The 16,222-nt window shown below is 40.5% G+C and overlaps 2 protein-coding genes across 5 annotated transcripts in view; one reads left to right on the top strand and one right to left on the bottom strand.

The window, feature by feature from the left end:
- Window positions 1-14,218, bottom strand: part of LOC122646824 (calcineurin subunit B-like) — a 32,080-nt gene extending 17,862 nt beyond the window's left edge. Inside the window, exons 1-6 of one of the 2 annotated variants that reach the window (XM_043840430.1) lie at window positions 14,214-14,218; window positions 13,689-13,693; window positions 5,492-5,565; window positions 5,291-5,415; window positions 5,082-5,178; window positions 4,882-4,991 (exon numbers count right to left, since the gene is read on the bottom strand). In XM_043840430.1, coding sequence (XP_043696365.1) covers window positions 4,882-4,991; window positions 5,082-5,178; window positions 5,291-5,415; window positions 5,492-5,561 — 402 coding nt within the window. In that variant the 5' untranslated portion in view covers window positions 5,562-5,565; window positions 13,689-13,693; window positions 14,214-14,218. Of the gene's footprint in view, window positions 1-4,881; window positions 4,992-5,081; window positions 5,179-5,290; window positions 5,416-5,491; window positions 5,566-5,598; window positions 5,646-13,688; window positions 13,694-14,213 lie in introns of those variants that run through there. The other variant, XM_043840429.1, reaches the window with a different exon arrangement.
- LOC122646825 (mediator of RNA polymerase II transcription subunit 30-like) lies at window positions 5,846-8,398 on the top strand. 3 transcript variants are annotated; one of them, XM_043840431.1, is made up of 3 exons: window positions 5,846-6,243; window positions 6,520-6,621; window positions 7,967-8,398. In XM_043840431.1, exons 1-3 carry the CDS (start codon window positions 5,929-5,931, stop codon window positions 8,063-8,065), a joined length of 516 nt encoding a protein of 171 aa, XP_043696366.1. In that variant the 5' UTR covers window positions 5,846-5,928; the 3' UTR covers window positions 8,066-8,398. The 3 variants fall into 3 exon arrangements, with proteins under 3 accessions (XP_043696366.1, XP_043696367.1, XP_043696368.1); XM_043840432.1 differs by having other exon boundaries at window positions 6,526-6,621; XM_043840433.1 differs by having other exon boundaries at window positions 5,846-6,238; window positions 6,521-6,621.
- Window positions 14,219-16,222: the final 2,004 nt, after the last annotated feature.

Here is a 16,222-nt window from a genome sequence, read left to right on the forward strand (position 1 = left end):
TCGAGGACGTAGCTCCGGGGGAGGACGTGGTGGTGGTGGTGGTGGTGGAACTGGTAGTCAGTCAAGTGATAGACCTTTTCGGAAGTGTACTCATTGTGGGAAAACTGGACACACTATTGATTTTTGTTGGGACAAGCATGACAAGCCAGATTGGGCGACTCAGTCTGCCAATCATGCAGCGTCTGAAGGGGGTAATGATGGTCTGCCCATAGTGATTCTCCACAGGTTTCCCTACCAAGTAGTGGTTCTACTACAGCTCCTCACCGTGATGATCTCTCCCAAATATTACGATGTTTACAACACTTGGAGGCATCCAATCTTACATCCACCGGGCCCTCTTCTTCTTCTGCTACTCTAGCTCATGCAGGTACACCTGCTCTTCTTACCACTACTACTCCATCTTGGATTATTGACCCCGGGGCTTCTGCTCATATGACTGGTGAGTCATCTTTATTTACCACTTATTCACCTACACATTCCTCATCTCCTGTTATCCTTGCCAAAAGGTTCTTCTACCCCTATTTATGGGCATGGTACTGTCTCTCCCACTTCCTCCATGAATCTCTCCTCTATGTTACACGTTCCTCAGTTACCATTGCATCTTCTTTCTGTTAATCAAATAACTAAAACTTTACATTGTTTTGTGACTTTCTTTTCTTCTTGTTGTGTTTTTCAGGATTTTCACACGAGGAAGAAGATTGGTGGAGGATGTGAAAAAGATGGACTCTACTACCTTGACCATGGTGCTCCTGCCTCATCTGCCGCTGCTGCTTCTGTTGGTGGAGTAACTCCGTTCCAATGGCACTATCGTTTAGGCCATTTGTCTTTAGTTAGGTTAAAGCTGTTATTTCCTTCTTTTAAGTCTGTGTCTCGGTTAGAGTGTGAAGTCTGTGAGTTGGGAAAACATCACAGTGCCTCTTTCCCTTCTCGTACTATGGCTCGTAGTTCGTCTTTATTTTCTTTAGTCCATTCGGACATTTGGGGTCCTTGTCGTGTTAAGAATCAGAGTGGTTTCATGTATTTTGTCACCTTTATGGACGACCATTCTCGTCTCACATGGTTATACCTCTTGAAGGATCGTTCCGACTTTCTCTTTGTATTTCAAAATTTTTATAATAAAATAAAAACTCAGTTTGGTTTACCTATTACAATTTTTCGTTCTAATAATGCTTTGGAGTATGTACAACGTGATATTTCTGATTTTTGTGTTTCTCATGGAATGATTCACCAAACTAGTTGTTCCTACACTCCATCACCAAATGGGGTGGCGGAATGTAAGAATAGACATTTACTTGAGGTTGCCCGCACTATTATGTTCCATATGCATGTTCCAAAGCAATTTTGGTGTGAAAGGGTGCTTACTGCCTGTTACTTGATTAATCGCATGCCTTCTTCTGCTCTTACCGACAAGTCCTCTTTTCCCATTGTTTTTCCTGGTCAGCCCAGTTTTCATTTACCTCCTCGTGTTTTTGGGTGTCTTTGTTTTGTTCACAATCTACATTCTCATTCTAATAAACTCTCTCCCCGGTCCACTAAGTGTGTTTTTCTTGGATATTCTTGTACTCAGAAAGGGTACAAGTGCTATGACCCTGTCTCCCACAGGTATTTTGTGAGTGCTGATGTCACCTTCTTTAAGGACCGTTCTTATTTTTCTTCCTCCTCCGTCTCTGAGGATGAATGGCGTGTTGATGCTCCTCCTCCTGTCCTTGCTCTTGTCCCATTCCCTATACCACCAATACAGGTTTATCGGCGGCGTGACAAGACAGTACCCCAGGAAGAGGTTTCAATGGCTCCACCTGTTTCACTACCTCTGCCAGCTTCTTCGTTTAGTGAAGCTTCACCTTCTTCTTTAACTGATGACTTACATATTTCCTTGTGTAAAGGTACTCGCTCTTGCACTCAAAAGTCCACAGCTTTATATTCCATTGATAAGTATGTGTCCCTTTCTCACTTACCCTCTTCTAATCATACTTTTGCCTTGTCCTTGTCTTCCAACCCTATTCCCAAAAATCATATTGAGGTTCTTCGTCTTCCTGGTTGGAACAAGGCCATGGATTTGGAAATGGATGCTCTTTTATCTCGTCAGACTTGGAGTTTGGTTGATCTACCTCCTGGAAAGGAACTTGTTAAGTGTCGCTGGGTTTACACCATCAAATACCTTCCGGATGGTTCTGTTGAGCAGCTTAAAGCCCGTCTGCTTGCCAAGGGGTATATACAGACTTATGGTGTGGACTACTTTGACACCTTCTCTCCTGTTGCTCGGCTGAATTATGTTCGCCTTCTTATTTCTATAGTAGTTAATTTGATTGGCCCTTGTTTCAGTTGGATATTAAAAATGCCTTCTTGTATGGTGATCTTCATGAGGAGGTGTATATGGAGCAACCTCCTGGATATGTTGCTCAGGGGGAGAATAGTACTAGGTGTGCAAGTTGCAGAAAGCAATCTATGGCCTCAAACAATCACCTAGAGCATGGTTTGAGAAGTTCAGTGCCACACTTGTATCGTGCGGGTTTTTACAGTGTTACTCTAATCATTCTATGTTTGTTCGTTGTCATGGTGGCAAGCTGGTTATTCTGGTTGTGTACGTTGATGATATTATTGTTTCTGGTGATGATGTGTCAAGCATTGCAAAAGTAAAGGTTTACTTACAACAGAACTTTCAGACTTAGGTAATCTTCACTACTTTCTTGGCATTAAGATTGTGAGAAGCAAGTAGGGTATCAGTCTTTCCAAGAGGAAGTATGTTTTAGATCTTTTATCTGATACTAGCATGCATGCGTCCAAGCCAGTGGATATTCCCATGGATCTTCATCAGAAGTTTCGTGTAGATGATGGAGATCCTCTCAAGGATGTGCACCTGTACAAGAGTTTAGTTGGGAAGTTGATTTACCTCACTATCATGAGACCGGACATCTCGTTTGCTATTGGTGTTCTGAGCCAGTTTATGCAAACTCCTCAGAAAGCTTACTGGGATGCTACCATTCGCATTCTTCGTTATTTGAAGGGTGCTCCTAGTAACGGGTTGATTTATCGTCCTAATCAGCATATGGATCTGGATGCTTATTCTGATGCAGACTGGGCTGGATCGGCAAGTGATCGTCGCTCCACTACAGGCTATTGCATGTTTGTTGGGGGTAATCTTGTCTCGTGGCGTAGTAAGAAATAGACTACTATTGTGCGGTCTTCTTGAGATGGGATTTCCTGTGTCTATGCCGATGAAGATGTATTGTGATAACCATGCAGCTATATATATTTCTTGTAATCCTGTTTACCATGAGCGGACCAAACATATTGCGGTGGACTGTCACTTTGTTCGCGATGCCGTCTTGAAAAAGCTAGTTGAGACCCCGTTTGTTTTGTCTTCAAATCAGCCAGCTGATGTCTTCACCAAGTCGTTGTTTGCCCCTAATTTTCGCACATGTTGTAACAAGCTGAGCATGGGATACCTATACGCTCCAGCTTGAGGGGGAGTGTTGAGAATTAGGGGTAGTTTAGTCATAGTTATTTTGGGTTTTGGGGTTCTATGTTATTTTCTTTCTTTTCTGTCTTCATTTGTTAAGTTGTAATTGCTAAGGGCTTAGCGTTAATTTCATAATAAAACCCTAACCAACTTACCTTAGTTTTGCACTTTATTATTAATAGAACCCAGGTCCTGCGATAGAACACACAAGCTCTATTGCAGGCTGCCTTCATCTCTCTCTCAGCAGTGTGCATCTTCTCCTCTTCCCTTTTCTTATTCTTCTCTTCTTCTTCTCCACTCTTCTACTGATTAGTTAGTGTCTGATTTGTAACAACAATCCCGCCCTTGGTTTTAAATCATATTTTGAGGATTGCTTGATTCATCCAAGAGTGACATTTGACCTGAATCTTAGGCTGATCTGACTCTTGGATTTTAAGGAATTAAAATTCTCCTCTTTTTCTGAATTTCTGTTTCAGATTTAACTATTCTTCAATTAGTTTTAATTTGACCATTGGATCCTTACCATCTTCTAAAGATCATCTATCTTATTTATCTCCGCGTGATTGCTAGAGTTTGACCTTCATCTGAGAAAGTTGACTTTTCTAGTTTGGGCTACTTGGGATCTTGTAAGAGAGGTGTTTAGCTTGAGCCTAGGGTTCATCCTACCTACGCCCACCAAACATAAATTATCAACATCTCATCTTGATAAAACTTGAAACTCCACTCGGTACCAAGGATTTGCATTTGGTTAATTTCACAAACTATGAAATTGGATTTGTGTTTGGTTATTTTCACAAATTATGAAATCAACTTTGATTTGCATGATATTTAGGGTAATCCCAAGAGAAGAGAAAAAGAATTCCACCCACTAAATAAAGTAGCATTATCAAATGTTGAATAAATCAATGACATTTCATCTAATCACACTTGGAACTCCACTAAGCACCAAAGCACCAAGCATGTCCATATGGATAATCTCACAAACTACCCAATCCAATTTCATCTGCATGATATTTACCTTTATCCTGAGTGAGAGAAAAGGGGTGGGGTGGGGTGGGGTGGGGTGGGGGGGGGGGGGGGGGGGGGATTCCACCCACTAGATACCATACCATTATCAAATGTTATACCCAACATAGTTACTTTGGCCAATGGAAATGCTTCAAAGAGGGGATCAAATGAGACAACAAATGCATTGATGACACCTTAAAAAGGAATAGCTTGGATGTTTTTTTTTTTTTTTTTTTTTTTTTTTTTTTGGATGTTAAGTTAATTGCCTCATAATAGAATAAATCTACTATTATTCACACCAAAAGCACAGCTAGAAGAAATGAAGGAAAAAAGGTTAACACAAAGCTTATTTATTTATTTAATTTTTTTTTGGTGGGGGGAGGGGGACACTAATCTAAGATTCTGAAACCGACCTGCCTCTGCTGTTCAGAGATGAATGATCCTGTCAAATCACGCAATACCTCCGATATATCATTGAAGTTAACCTTCCCATTACAGTCCGAATCATAAACCTTGAATATAACTGTGACAAAAAGACAAAAAACTAAAAGTTGAGAAAAAGAGAGAGAAATGGATCCGGATGGAAAACAAAACATAATTTACACGGAATTACATTCAATTTTCTGTTGCAAACTAGCACGTGAACTGAATGCAGCCAAGAAAGCTACAAATTCCTTGAAATTCAAGCCATCCAACATCCTCAGCAATCTCTGAACAGAAAACAAAATCACCCAAAACCCAGATTTAATCCCATTTCAGTCACATGCATTTGATTCATGGAATGCAAGACACATTGAACAAAAACTTAAACTAGTCAGCAACCTGAGAGAGAGGATTGACAGCAAACTCCGGCACTGATAAGAACTCCTCCCCCGAGATGAATCCACCACCATTTCTGTCCAGCTGACAGAACCTCTGATAGAGTGAGACGATTTCCTGCTGTGAAACTGAGCCCAAAACACTGCATCTCAAACAATAATGCTCTCGAAATCGATAAAAGAGAGCTACAAAAAACTAACTCACAGGTGTTGTTGCAGTGCTCCTGGACTTCTTCTATGTCGTATTGAGTGAGCATCGACGAAGTGTTTCCCATCCTTTTCTTCGAATGCCCAATAGACCAAATGAGGCCTCTTGCCCTGCACAAACCCTAACTACACCATTAGAGTTCCAGAGCGGGAGATCGAGAGTAGGTGCGTTTTCAGTTAGAGAGAAACAATAAATGTGTCCCAACACCCAAGTCCCAACAACTACGAAGCCCGTGGCCGTGACCTTCTACAAATTGACCAAAATACCCTCTCAAGTTTTGAACATTGCAGAGCGATCCGAGGGTCTGCCAAAGCGTTAGGGTTTTTGATACGTTAATTAGTGTTTCTTCATTTCTGGGTTGTTTCTTTCCAAATCTTCTCTTCAAAAATTTTAAAGGTTTTATTGAATTTAATTGTTAGGGTTTGTGTGTGTAGATGATGGAAGAGAAACCCGTGATTTCAAACGCAAAGAACACACAAGAATTAGCAGAAGAGGGGTTGAAGTATTTAGAGGACACAATTGAATCAGCATTTCAGATCCTTTCTTCCATTAATGATGAGCTCTGTAACCCTGCATTATGGTCAACGACATCTGCAACTCACTCTTCCAATGGCAACAACAGTGATGTTTCTGACTCAACACATCATGTTGAAACGGGAGGTGGAACCCTGGAAGAGGCTCGTCTTCGTTATAAATCTTCTGTGGCTTCTCTTCGAGAGGTTCTTTCGGCCATTCCCAATTCTCAAAAGGCAAGTCAAAACCAACGATATTCCTAAGATTCTATAATTTTCTTGTGTTGATGAACCTCAGTTCTTGCATATTTTTACTTGATTACGATGATTAATAGATGACTAAGTTGTAGTGGGCTTAAATCTCTCATTGGATCAAATAGTATTGAATGAAGTTCCTCTGTTTTAATTTTATGATCAATTTGTTTTCTCACTTTTTGGTCTTTTGATCAGTTTTCTCCTTGATGGAGTTTCTGATGATATAATATGTTCTCATCTTGTATAATCTTAACATAGGTGAAGGCATGTGAGACAGATTCCACCATTGGAACCTCAGAATCCCAAGAAGATCAGGCTGAAATTGAGAAACTTGAAAAGCAAGTGACCAATTTAAGAAAGGTATTCTGCCATTTATTGAATTTTTTGAATTAGTAATACTACATTTCTGCAGTGTCTTAATTCAACTTATGTGGGGGACAAATATAACTTGATTTACTGCATCTAAATAATAGTCCAATGGAGGGTGTAGGTTCTTCAGACAGAATAGAATGTTCTAGATTGCTCACTGTAGTGAAATTTTTATAGGGGAAGGTGAGAGAAAGCATCTCCTTTCTCCTTTTAGAACCTCATTTCCAACTCACAATTGCCATAACTCAGTCAAGTAGATTGTTAATGCCTGGCTTATTTTTCTTTCTTGTTTCTGTATGGAAGGGGGTTATGATTTGCTCTACCACCCCCCCTGCCCCACACCCCCCCAAAAAAAAAAAAATTCTTTCCTAGAATGAATGTGGATAACTCTTATCATTTCAGTTTTGACAAAATTGGTATAACCTATTGTAGAACCCTACCTTGTCTTTCATGATCTGATCTATCCCTGTGATGTTTGTGCTTTCTTTCTTGTTACCCACAGCTTAAAGTATCAGGCAATTTAAACTACTAGATAACTGGACTTCTATTTTCTCTTTCAGTTTTGGTTGTATAAGATTCACTGCGCCCTATACTCCTTTACCAGCAATGATCAAAATAAATTACAGTCCACTAATAGAGGATCTAAAAGGAGTGATTTTTTTATTTTTTATTTTTTGTAACATGCACTGGCTGTTACAAGGTAGTTGGCAGTTATTTCTTTTCTAAAATGAATCCGTGTGTATATACTCGCATCACAATATAAAGCAGTGGTTTATGGACTTCTCCTGACTGTTTGCATATCTAAAGTTAGAAATCTAATAGATTGTTATACACCCAAGAGGTGGAAGACGGGGCAGGTGTTTTTTTAACAGATCCAGCATTTGCTCTGTAGTTGTACAATTAGTAAAGACAATTCAGTTTTCTTCTAACTTCTCTTCCCCCCCCCCCCCCCCCAAAAAGAAAGAATCCAGAAAAAATGCATCTTCTATTTGTTTAGCTTGATATGGTATTACATTAAAGACATGAATGCAACCATTTTTTACCCATATCTAGCTTTTTTTACATGACTATACACAAACTAGCCTTTCTCATGCCAGTGTGAACTACAACTAAATCATAATTTTAGACCACACAGTGAAGACTTTCACCAAACTATGGTCTCTTTTGCTTCTGCTAACACATATTAATTAAGGCCATCTGTGCCCTCTCCATGACACCAACCCCCTACTCCCTTTTTCTTGAAACTGAACATGGTACTTTAACATTCAATTTATCTATAAAGCTCTTATGAAAGTTCTTACATGTAACTGTCTTGACTGTTGTCTTCTCAATACAGGAACTTACAGATAAGAACAAGCATCTCAAGCTCCTAATCGATCAGCTTCGAGATCTTATCACTGACATTTCCATGTGGCAAAGTCCTTGTTCTGTTTGAATCTCCAAATAGACATGTATAGAATGAAAAGTGGTTACAAGCATTGAAAATCTGGTGGATTTTGGTCATATTTTATTGTCGTGTAGTCTCTCTCACGAATTAAAACTAGTGTTGAAAGTGGGACTTGGATCGAGTTACGGCCCTTTTCTTGGTCAAGTACTTGAAATTTTATATAGCAAATACTTGCTGAAAACAGAGGTGGGAGAAAGTTGTAGGTCTTCTATGACTGTAACTAGAATTTGGACCAATCTGATGTTTGCAAAATTTGATGCAAAAACATGATTCACCATGGTTATATAATTACAGGTACTATTAAATTCTTCTTTGGTTGCAGAACTTATATGTTTTATTGATCAATGTCATCAGAATTATGGGGTTTACATTTGGTCAGGCTGGGCTAGAGTCCAAGTCCAGATCAATGTTAGACTACAGGAGATCCAATATATTCATGCTACAGTATCCAGCTCAGCTTATTTGTCCACATTCAATTCAAGTCCCCAAGAGATGGAACTTGCATTACTAGTGTAATTTTGGAACTGACATACTGATTGAACCGGGTATTTTTGCTCTTTGGTCTCACCTGAAACCAGATAGGAGTAAACAACTGCCCAGTTTTCATCGTTTATGGCCAATCGTGAGGAGTGGAAAGGAATCCAATATTGGAAGATTTGGGGTTTGATTCTAGTGGAGGATGAATTGGTAAATATAAACAAGAGCAATGGAAATAAATTACTGAGAATAGGAACCCAAGGGAATCCAACCTGCTCAATGGCTTTGGTGAGTTCTAATACAATGGAGTAACCAGGGGAAAGAATTGCTTGGTTGGGACTTGATAGAGTGATGTTGATGCACGTCTGTATGCATGCATGCACCTTGCGATATAAACAAGAACATTGAGCCCAAATAGAAATAAATGAAAGAAAAGGATCCCTCTCGAGTGAGGTGCACTGTACACTTAGGAATCCAACCGTAAAAACATGGGCAATGGCGTCTTTTTATCTTCTTAAGTGCTAGATGGACGGTTGGATTCTTAAGTGTGGTGCGTTGGGCAGGGTAAACTTCCGGGGAGTCTTACTCACGTTCTCTCACATAACTGTCTCTATTCTCCTAACATTTTCTCTCTTCTCTATCCTTGTAGTTCCCTATTGACAGACTCCCACGTGCAGATTTATGTGGCATGTGAGATTCCCCCAACATCGACTATGTGGGGTATAGGGGTGTCAAAACCTAGCCCGAACCAATAAAGCCGATGAAACGGCCAAAAAAATCCAGACCGAATCGAACATATCCTTATTGGGTTGGTTTTGGGCTGGGGTATGATGGGATCGGTTGAAAATTGGACCACACCGAACCGACCAATATCCAAACCAAAAACTGAAATGAATGAAACTGATAAAAAATACATTGAGTATGAGGTTATGAATAGGTGAATAAATTATCCATTGATTTCAAGGGCTGCAAACCTTGTTACAGATTCCCTTGCCAGGAGGGCTCTATCTATTGCGGATAGGACAGTGTGGCCCAATTCCGATCCTTGTCTATTTGATACAGTTGGTCCAAATGACAGGTGTGTAATCCGTAGTAATCAATAGATTATCTTTCTACCAAAAAAAACAAAACAGATTTCAATATTAGTGAGAAAATTTCTAGTTGTAAGAGGAGTTGTTATAAATCAATGAATATGAGGTTATGAATAGGAAAATTAATATGTTACTATGCTTCCATTGATCTCCTTGTTCACTATATAAATTAATTGGGCATTTAAATGAATGATTTGATAGTAGGATTTATTTTGCGATTTCAATATTAATTATCTTCACATCCCTTGATTTTGATATTTGTTATCTTTCCCTTATAATGATAAACAATGATTTGGCTACAAATTCTATTTATCCAATGATTTCAATATTAGTTATTTTTCCCTTGCAATTCATTCCTCTAGTTCTGATTACAACAATAACACATCAAATCAATAGTTGTTTAGTTGTTTGACTTGAGAAGATGATTTAAAGTGTTTTTACGGAACCTTTTCTTACTATAGGTTATGATTGTAAAATTTCATTATGGTTTAAACCTGAAAATAAACTGATCTAAACCGAGATTAACCTAATAATAAAAAACCGAAATAAACCATATGGTCATACAGGCCCAAAACTAAAACCAACCAAAATCCAAAGTTCTTTAACGGTTTGGTTTTGGTCTCACTCATTCCCAAATCAAAACCGGTTCAACTCGACCGAAACCAGACCAAACCGATTGTTTAACACCTCTAGAGGGGAACCCTTGCCCATTAATAAGGGCAACGTTGGTGATAGTATTAAAGATAAGGTTAGATATAGCTTAGGTATTAATCCTATAGATGAAAATTTTTACCGAAAAAAAATCTTGTTGATGAACATGCAATGTACTTAGGTAATCCTATTTTGGTTAGGAAGAGCAAATGTGATATGTGGCAGTGCCTCGTGCAGAGAGTTCAAAAGAAGTTTGGGTTGTGGAAAATCTATTTTCTCTCTCAGGCGGGGAGGTCAGTGTTAATAAAGTCAATCCTCATTCAATCCCAACCTATTGATTCTTGTTTTGCTATTCCATTTAAAGATTTGTTTAAAACTTGAATCTATTACTTGTAATTTTTTAAAGGGTGTTAACTCTATGGTGTCTGCATATAGACTGGCGATTCAAGATAGATGTTCTCCCACCAACCCAAAATGGCTTAGTCTATGGCATTTTCCAATGGCTCCCAAGGTCCAGTTATTTCTATGAAAATTGTTGCATGGTCGAGTACCTACTGCAGGTCTATTGTCCAGTTGGGGAATTAATATTTCTTCTTATTGTATATGATACCTAGGAGATATTGTAAACATGAATCACCTCTTTCTTGGGTGCCCTCGGGCATAGTAAACCTGGATTCGTGCTGGCCTTCTAGAACTTGTGGGAACAAATGATGTTAAGTCGTTGGTCCATGGTCTGATCACTAAGATAAAGACTCGACGACAGCTAATAAGGCAAATCATGATAATTCTATGGAGCATTTGAGTAGCTTACTTGGAGGTGATATTTCAACATTACAATACTTCAGTAGGGGAAATTACTAGAAAGCCATCGGTTTCATTTCGGTCGGTCGGTGTTCGGTCTTTAATCGGGACAGCCTTATTCAGGCTAAACGGGCCTAAAATGAACCTCAGTTTGGCTAATGACTTATTTAACTCTAAACGGTGTGGGCTTATTGATTGCCATGCAACCAAAATTTCAAGTTCAAAACATCATACTGCTCAATCATGGTACACCTCAACTCAAAGTCAAATAAAGCTTATCCCAACTATGGGATCAACATCACATCTCAACATAAATAGGGGAACCTCATATACATCTTTTATGTAATAATAATAATGGAGAGATTTCGTTAGGTGATAGAGAATTAGAGATTCTTTTATTTTTACTCCAAGGGATATCTACAAATAGTAACATCACATTTTGTAAGCTGTGGAAAGCATCAAGATGAAACATAAAGGTAGAATGAAATATTAGTTTATAGCTTCAAAAGTAACAAAATATAAAGGTAATACAAGTCCCATGTCTACAAAATACAAACACAAGATGAAACATCACACACAAAATGAAACATCAATTTATAACATCACATTTCACAAGCATTTTCGGTAACCCAAACAAAATGGTTGGCCTTTAGGAGTCCAACGATTGTTGTCTTTGTTCGATGAAGTGAAATAACTAAAAGAGACCTACATGAAACAAGAGATATTTAGAGTAAATAGAACAACAATATATATAGCAGAAAATAGAGCAGCAATGCTAGATCTTATTTATCTATTTATGTCATCCTAGCAAAACTAGGAAAATAGAGAAACTTAAGTCTCAATTTTAAACCAATTGTGTGCAATGTTCAAAGAGTCAAAGAGATGAAAACTGACCTGAAGATTGAGTTAGAAGAACTGCAAGATTGAATGACATTTGAAGATTGAATGACAATACTTGTGGAAAGATAGTACAAGTCAAAACGTGATTGTAATAAAAGATAAGGCAAGTCAAAAACATAAGAAGAAAAATGACAATACCTGCAGAAAGTCATCTAATAGAGTCATAGACTACACATTATTTGCAACCTGCAGTAGAAGCAACTAAAGATCCTTGTGTAGGTACTGGTTCTATTGGAGCCTCATTAGTTACACCACTCTCATTCATGGACAACACATCTTTTAAAGCATCGGCCAAATCACTGGCATCATCACCCAGTTCAACTTTAAAGAAATAAAAATGAACAATACTATATATAAGATAATAAGAATATGACCTAAAAAAGAGAGAATGTAACAGAACTGCAATATTTGGAAGGGATGGTACTGGTTCCATGAAATTTTCTCTGGTTCACTTCCTTCGGCTGATTATTTCATTCACTTTTAGGGAAGGTAGCAGAGTCGTGGACTGGTTAGCAAATTATGCTTGTGATTCGATGTCTAACACAATCTTTAATTATTGGGTTGACCTTCCTCCGGAGCTTAGGAAAATCATTTGGGAGGAAGTGGCGGGTTTTTCGGTGATTCATCAATAGTTTACTTTCTTGGGGTGGAGGTGTATAGTGTGCAGTTTTCTTGATGAGTGAGTGAGATTTTTGTATCTGCAAGTTGGGGTAAGGCGGGTTATGTCCCCCCTTGTATTTCTTGATTTGATTATTAATATAATGACAGGGGCCAGCCCGGGTCCCAGTTAATATTCGGGTTCAAAAAAAAGAGAGAAAATAATATCAGTTTAATAAAATATATACAAATTTTCAAAAACTATGTCTAAAGTCTACTCCAAACATCCAATCTCGGAGGCAAATTAGTGCTTCAGCATTTGTTGGTAGTAACTTACTTCTATATTTATCAATAACTCTACCTCCAACACTAAAAGCAGATTTAGAAGCAACTGTTGATACCGGAATAACCAACACATCTTGTGCCATCCGAGAAAGATCACGATATTTAAGCGACTTCCAATAGGCCAATACATCATACTGCTTCATTGTATCTTTGATCCTTGGCTGTTCCAAATACAAGTACAATTCAGATTTATCTGATCTTGTTGTATTATTGTTACTCTCATACATGTATAGCTCCTATAAAATAAAATAAAAACCAATATAAAAAATGCAATATATTGAAATAAATATATAATAAATAAATAAAAAACAAAATGATTTATACCTTCCAGTCTAATGGATTTCCAACCGTATCAAACTCAACATCATCTGAGTGTAATGCCCCCTCTTCCATAGTCACTCCCATGCTTCGGTACTCTTCAAAGAGTCATTCTAAACTTGTTTTTACAAGTCTGAATTTCTCCCTTGATCCAGAGTCAAGATTATATATCTTATCAAAAGCACACGAAATAAATGATAACTTGTACTGAGGGTCAAATACAACTGCAATAGCTAAAATAATGCTATATGAGTCCCAATACTTGTCAAACTTCTTTTTCATATCTTGTGCCATCTTCTTCATATGGTCATCTCCATGTGCTATCACTTCCAACAAAAACTTATGTATATTCCCTCGTGGTAACATCTCCATGCAACCCTTTCTTATTTGGTAAACCCACCTGCTTGCAGCATTCTAGGAGTTTCATTTTCCTTGCCTGAGATGCATTCACGTATACTACGTTGGATCGAACCAATTGTACAGAATTATCAATTACCTTCAAACCATCTTGTACAATTAGGTTCAATATATGGGCACAACATCGGTTGTGTAAAAAATCACCATCATCAATACCAAATTTCTTTTCAAGTGATCAATAAAAGAGAGATTTGCAGAAGCATTATTTAGAGTAATAGAAAACAGTTTCTTCTCAATCCTCCAATACAATAACTTCTTTGATGCAATTTGATTTATGTTAACTCATGTGTGTGGTGGTAGCATGATGCAAAATTTTAGCAATTTCTTATGCATTACCCATTCTATGTCAATGTAATGACAAGTGAGATAAATATAAGAGTCAATCGTGATAGAGGACCACAAATCATTGGTCAATGACATCCTACCATTGAAGGAATTCAAAAAAATCCTTAATCCTCTTATTCTCCCTATTGTGCCACCTCAAGATATCAGCTGTTGCGTGTGAAAACCTCCGGTGCTTGGTTCGCCCGTGGATGAACCTGCAAAAACCAAGCAATGAGCGCAAGAGGGCCGGTGTGGCTCCGACCTAGGACTCTCCGATGCTCAAGTCAGGTCTCCAACGCGACAGCGTAACTGCGTAATAAAAAGCCAGATGAGGAATAGTGCTCCATACCTGGGTATTTATAGAGTAAGGAGGAGATGAGACGGTTGGAAGAGTCCTAGTATGGTAGGAGTCCTTCTTTCGGAAGGTTCTCTCGCGTAGAGCGGAGTGGAGAGTTATTTTCGGGGTCGGACTCTTATTAAGGTAAGAGTCCATGTAGAGTGCGATTCCGTGATGCACTAGGATCGTGGCTCGATCCTTATCCCGTGATTCTCGGGATGTGCTGACGTGGCCCGGAGATCCCCGGTGGGGTGCTATGGGAGTTTCAATGGAGGAGGGCTCGGCCTACGAGGTCGGCCCATGGGGTCGGCAATGGAGGTCGGCCCAGGAGGTTGGTCTCGGCCATGAGCTCGGCTAGGAGTCTATGGCTGACCCGTACAATCTCGGCCTCAGCCACCGGCTAGCTCACTCCACTCAGGCTTTGTCAGGTGACTTATTGGAGATGGGGTCGGCCCAATTTCCTGCTCGGCCCAACTCTGTTCTCGGACTGAGGTCGGGTCGGCCACGTGGCAGCCTCCGATAGGTGGGATGTTTTATGCCTCATCACAGGCCCCCCCACTCATCAGGGGTCGGCTCGGCGTTGATGAGTGAAGTTTCCTGGTCGCTTGTCTGGAAGATTCTTGCAGTTGAGCCGAGATTATTTATTGCTGCGGATTTGACGTTGCACGATCTGACGGTTGGGTGTCTGTACCACGTCAGCAAAGTCATTATGGCGGGCTCCGGGAATTCGAAACGTCCTTTGATCCGGGCCGTTGGATCATGTTGAGCTCAGTCGGCCGTTGGATCGAAGAAACCCAAGGATTATAAATAGGCGACTCCTAACTATTCATTCTTCATTGCTTTAAGTTATTGACTTCTAGGCAAGTTTGGATCCGTCAACTCGGTAGATCTCGTCGTTTGCTTACTCGTGATCGACTCGGCCGTCGTTTCGTTCCGCTCGCTCTTCTTCAACCAGTAAGTCTTCTCCGCCTCGTATGTCGGTTGGTAGTAGTCCTATGGGCGAGCGCTCGCCAGGCGGCAGAGGGCGCGAGTTTGAGCCGAGAACTCCCGCTCGCTCTCCCACCATAGCGGCTCGACTGACGAGCCCGATGTAGTGGAGCTTCGTCAGCCGAGGTGGCCGAGCCCCCGTTACCCATGGAGTTTGACCACGCGGCCCAATCCACAGCCGCAGACCGGGCCGAGAACTCCGGGTCGTCGTCATCCGATGAGGAATCAAGCGAGGGAGATTCGTCCGAGGGGGTTGGCTTGGCTCGGCTCGTCTACCGACGCCCGAGCCCGAGGAAGGCAGTGTCAGACTGCTCCGAGCACGATCTCTGAGGCCGACCTCGACTATCCGAGGACGACCTACGCCATCCCCGAGGACATTCAGCCCGAGTTCCTAATCCCGGAGATGGCCCGCTTCATCAGCCCGGCGAGGTGGCTCAGACGAGACACCCTTCGATGGTCCAGGTCCGAGGAAGGAAAGGCAAAAGGCGAGAGCACACGGTCCAAATGTCTCCGAGGAAGGGGAAAGGCCAAAAAGGCGAGAGCAGCCCGCCGAGAGATATCAAGCGTCAAAAGCTCTCGGTAAACCTGACGAGTGGCGGCCTTCCACCCGTGGCTTCTCCCACCAACATCTCCCGATACATCCTGGGGAGGGCTTCGACCAACAATGTCCCCGTGAGGCCGACCTGGCGCCTCTTCCCGGGGGACTCGGCCTTGAAGTCGGCCGCTCACGCCAAGGAATGGCTTGATGCAAGTCGGCTTCCGGCCGACAAGGAGAAACTCGAGGCGCTGTCCGACCCCGAGCTCCTCTCCACCTTATTCCAAGATTTTAACATGGTAAGTTTTCTTGTCGGCTTTCGTAATTAGATATGATCTGGGTAATTTGTCTTGATTTTTGTTCTC

The sequence above is a fragment of the Telopea speciosissima genome, chromosome 11, assembly GCF_018873765.1.
Source record: "Telopea speciosissima isolate NSW1024214 ecotype Mountain lineage chromosome 11, Tspe_v1, whole genome shotgun sequence".
Lineage (NCBI taxonomy): Eukaryota > Viridiplantae > Streptophyta > Magnoliopsida > Proteales > Proteaceae > Telopea > Telopea speciosissima.

Bases quoted from the DNA above. Each gene is read 5' to 3' on its own strand.
- LOC122646825 (XM_043840431.1), top strand. From the start codon at position 5,929: ATGATGGAAGAGAAACCCGTGATTTCAAACGCAAAGAACACACAAGAA. The intron at 6,244-6,519 runs GCAAGTCAAAAC...ATCTTAACATAG, and splicing joins CCATTCCCAATTCTCAAAAG to GTGAAGGCATGTGAGACAGA. The intron at 6,622-7,966 runs GTATTCTGCCAT...TTCTCAATACAG, and splicing joins AAGTGACCAATTTAAGAAAG to GAACTTACAGATAAGAACAA.